Source organism: Trachemys scripta, chromosome 2, assembly GCF_013100865.1.
Source record: "Trachemys scripta elegans isolate TJP31775 chromosome 2, CAS_Tse_1.0, whole genome shotgun sequence".
Classification (NCBI taxonomy): domain Eukaryota; kingdom Metazoa; phylum Chordata; order Testudines; family Emydidae; genus Trachemys; species Trachemys scripta.
In genome coordinates, this window is record NC_048299.1 from 236,139,740 (window position 1) to 236,143,938 (window position 4,199).

General features: G+C 43.3%; 1 protein-coding gene across 3 annotated transcripts in view; it reads right to left on the reverse strand.

Annotated features, from left to right (window-relative positions):
- Positions 1–1,307: 1,307 nt before the first annotated feature.
- Positions 1,308–4,199, reverse strand: part of RMDN1 (regulator of microtubule dynamics 1) — a 29,032-nt gene continuing 26,140 nt past the window's right edge. For 2 of the 3 annotated variants that reach the window (XM_034763225.1, XM_034763227.1), the window contains exons 9-10: positions 3,269–3,402; positions 1,308–1,496 (exon numbers count right to left, since the gene is read on the reverse strand). In XM_034763225.1, coding sequence (XP_034619116.1) covers positions 1,458–1,496; positions 3,269–3,402 — 173 coding nt within the window. In that variant the 3' untranslated portion in view covers positions 1,308–1,457. Of the gene's footprint in view, positions 1,497–3,268; positions 3,403–4,199 lie in introns of those variants that run through there. The other variant, XR_004644780.1, reaches the window with a different exon arrangement.

A 4,199-nucleotide genomic window follows, 5' to 3' on the forward strand; every position in this document is an offset into this window, starting at 1 on the left:
CAGTGGCCGAAGGAGGCTGATGAAGTCCCACAACTGGATGCAGTATACATGAGGAGGTACAGGGAGAAGTGCATCCAGAACCTCAGTAAGCGGTTCTGGAGGAGTTGTAGCCTAGTGCACCTTAAGCAGATGTGCACCAGGGTCTCCCTCTCACTGCAAAAGGGACAGGTTCCAGAAGTGCATGAACCGTGCCAGGTGCATGCCTGTGCTTACGGCACCATGGAGGGTAGTGGAACCTGGCAGCTTGTGGAACCTTCAGACTGGCGACCAGGGTTCCTTGCCTTCCTTAGGTGATAGCAAGTCCCACCACTTGGGGTGGGGCACAGGGCTGAGGAAGTGGATGGTGTGATACTTTCCCTCCCCAGGATCAAATGCTTCAACTGCCTGATTCTCAGAAACAAAAACCCTTTTTCACATGTCTCTGGGTGCAAAAATGCTACCTTTTTTTTTTTTTAAATACAATAGGCAGTATCTCAAACTAAACATATGATCCACTGAATTTTGTGTCAAAACCTGGGTTTTTGTACTGAATTGGCATGATGCAGAAAAGTGGAGGAGTATAGTAGGGAACATTATCAAATAGTTTAGATTTAAGGTCCACCTGAGACATGTACCAGCTTTTGTAAGTGCTTCTCCAATTTTTATTCAGTGGTCCATTGTCAAAGGCCTTCACCATTCTGCCCTCTTCATCACAGGGCTTCTTCCAGTTCCTTCCTCCCCTCCAGCAACAAAGTCATGAGAGGCTCACACTTAATTCTTTCTTCCACACCATGCCTTGAAATGTCCTTCCTGAACTGAAGTATGTAAGGCTAGTTTCTTCCTTCCCCTCCCTTTGAGAGGGCTGCATACATGTCAGCTACTGTATGATGACAGAGCTGTGGGAAAATTAGTATTTACTCACTTTTATATCTGATTGTTTCTCTTCTAGACTTCATATACTGTAGCTTTTCTTAGGCCTGTGTGCCCACATGCATCAGCTTGCGGGATCAGGGCAGAGATACCATCTACTTCTGTCCATGCAGCACCAAGCCAAATAGTAAATGAGATTTCCCCCACTATATTCTGAGAACATGTGTCAAGTATCAGGGGGAAGCCATGTTAGTCTGTATCCACAAAAACATGTGAAGAGGTGGGGTTTTTACCTAGGAAAGCTTATGTCCAAATAAATCTGTTCGTCTTTAAGGTGCCACCACACTCCTCGTTGTTTTTGAGAATGTGTCATTCTGCAGAGCACACTTTGAGAACTCTTGCTGTTCCGTATCTTTCTATAGAAATCACTTTAGTCTACAGTTTACATCATATGTATCTAGTAGTTGACAGTTTTTTTTACTAAAGATATACAGTGGTAAGGTGACAAGTTTAATTTTAATAACAGCCACAGTAGAACAAGCTCTAGGTAGTTGGTCCTGTGCTTTAGTCACATTTAATGTAGTTTCTTCTTAATAGTTTAGTTCTCTTCATATAGAATTGAGCAGTTCCACAGCTTCTTTCTGTACCTAAATTAAAAAAAAAATGTGATGGTGAACAAAACTGGTATTATTTACAAGCTTTTCTATAGCACTTATACCCATACTATCCAAGTGCCTCACAATTCCCTGTAAGACAAGTGTTATCTTAAAGATGTAGAAACCAGGATATAGAAATTGAATGATTTACCCAGTATCATACAGGACCCTCATAGCACAACCATGAATGGAACTTCGAGCTCTGCTGATTCTCAGCTTCGTCCCTCCTCTCTAAACATTCATTTACTATACACACTAACTCTCTTCATTGTATTTAAGTCAAACATACAATAGCAGAAACAATTAGCACTTACTTATAGGAACTGCCATAATAAAGCAGCACCAGGTGGATCTGTTATCCCATCACTGACAGCAACTAAGTCAGATGTTTCAGAGCCAACAAACAGCTAACAGGCAAGTTTGTGAGGTCAGCAGTGTTTCTGGGACTCGTGGCCTGCCACTCCATCATTCAGTACTTTAGTAATCCTGGCTATAAGAAGCTGGACTTACACTAGTAGTTGCGTGCAGCATACACACGGCCATGTGGCAATTTGTTGCACACTGTGGAATAAACTGTTCACAATTTTTAACTTCTGAGTCTGTGTGAGGTTACACACCCTACAGTCCTCAATGAGAATGAAGGCCACATTGTTGTGTGTGTTTAATTCTCATCTTGATATAGCCACTTGAAACTGATTCATTCAAGTTTTTAACTGGGATCCAGTCCTGACTTTTCTTTCCAACATTCCCATTGTTCAGAACTAACAGGGTACATCTTTGTCCTCCTCATGCTAACCCCATACAAGTAGACGGTGATCCCTTTACAATAGAAGTGCATATTTTGCTCCAGGGCATCTATAGCCCTTAACAATTAAGCAGAACCCATGAAACTCAAAGCAACTTCATGGGCTAGACGGGAATCCACTTCAATGCTGAAAATCTCCCAACATGGGTTCAGTCCATACTTTCAAAATGCTACTGGAATGTCAGTGCTTCCTCAGATGATATGCAAAAGCAACAGGTCCTGAGTGTCATGACTCAGGAGAGAGACAAATAAGCTTATCTAGTCACAGTAGGCTCTCCCTGCAGACACCAGGCTAAGTGCTAAACAAGACTCATAATATATCAGAGACTCTGAGAGCCTCCAGCAGAAAAGGAAGTTTGTTCTTTGCTTGTAAATTAGATTTCTGCAAAAGGCTCCCTGTTCAAAGTGCCCTACTACTAGGTTGTTCTGTGATGGATCCTGTTTGTACAGTTAAGTGAATGTAGCTTTACAGTTCTCAGGAGTTGTGAGTTTTTTTGGGGGGTGGGGTGGCAAGGATATGTGTATCTTTAAAGACGAGTTTGCTAGATAAGACACTGCCTGGAGCCCTGGGGAGATAATCCTGTTATCTTTAGCAGCTGAACATACAACACTTTTATCTATACCTAGTGGTAGTACATTCTCTGACAGAAACTCTTGAATCTTAGTGTCTCTTTAGCTCCAACAAAAACTTGGGTATTTATAATAGGAACAGTAAGATTAGACAAGAGTTAATACCCTAAAATCTCATTTTTTTGTTTTAATACATTACTGGTCCAAGAGGCAAAGATTCAGAGAAATTATTAATGCATTACGATTTGTTGGTACCTGGATGCAATCCAAAAGTAGTTCCAGAAGTACAATTTAGTCAAATTATTTTTACAGATGTTCAGCCACCAAAGTGCCATGCATGTTGGTTTCCACATACTTACATTATGACAGTTCTTATTATTTTTCCTACCTGTTTATCCTCCTCTGTATGTGCCGGATAATCCCTGGCTTTTGTTAGCCACAAGAGGGCTATCTTTTTGTTGTTTAACTTCAAGTACGTCTTCCCCAAAAGCAGCAAGTTTTTGCTGTAGAAGTTTGGATCAGCTATATAAAGTGACAGAAGAGGGAAAGATATTTTTGCCTCATTATACTGATTTTAGAGAAAAAGCAATTGTGCACTGGCTTGAGACATTCTTTCTCGCTTTAAATGAGAACTGTAGTGAGCATGGCGTACAATCCAGAGCACTATATATTGTGACTTGCTGAAACATTTACACTTTCAAACTACTTAATGCAGCTATATTTTGGGCTCAAAGAGGAGCGAACCATTGACACTGGAACAAATGTAAAGTTTTCACTTGCTGTGCTGGGCCCTGCGTACTCTGGTGCCCAACAGATCCAAATTCTGCAGCTATCTCAGTTAATTTTCATTGATATGGAAATTAATTTTGCCACTGGAGTACAGGGAAAGAAGGAGTTTACAGCCAGTATCAGTGGCTCCTCTCCCTATGCCTCTATTGCTGCAATGCTCTCCAGGTGGGCCTATCTCAAATTCAGCATGTGCAAGAGAAGAAAGGAGCTTCTCGCTCATTTCAGTAACACTAGGGTTACCATATTTAACAAATAAAAAAAGAGGACCCTCCACGGGACCCTGGCCCCGCCCATTTCCCAGCCCCGCCCCAACTCCGCCCCTTCCCCGCCTCCTCCTCCCTCCCACTCCCAGCCACGCCAAAAGGGCTGCCCGAGCGCTACCAGCTTCACGGTTTGCCGGGCAGCCCCCGGCCAGCGCTTCCCCAGTGCAGCTGGAGCCCGGGAGGGGAAGCGCCCAGCTGGGGGCGCAGGGTCTGGAGGCTGCCCGGCAAGCCGTGAAGCCGGTAGCGCTCGGGCTTCGGGCAGCCCCC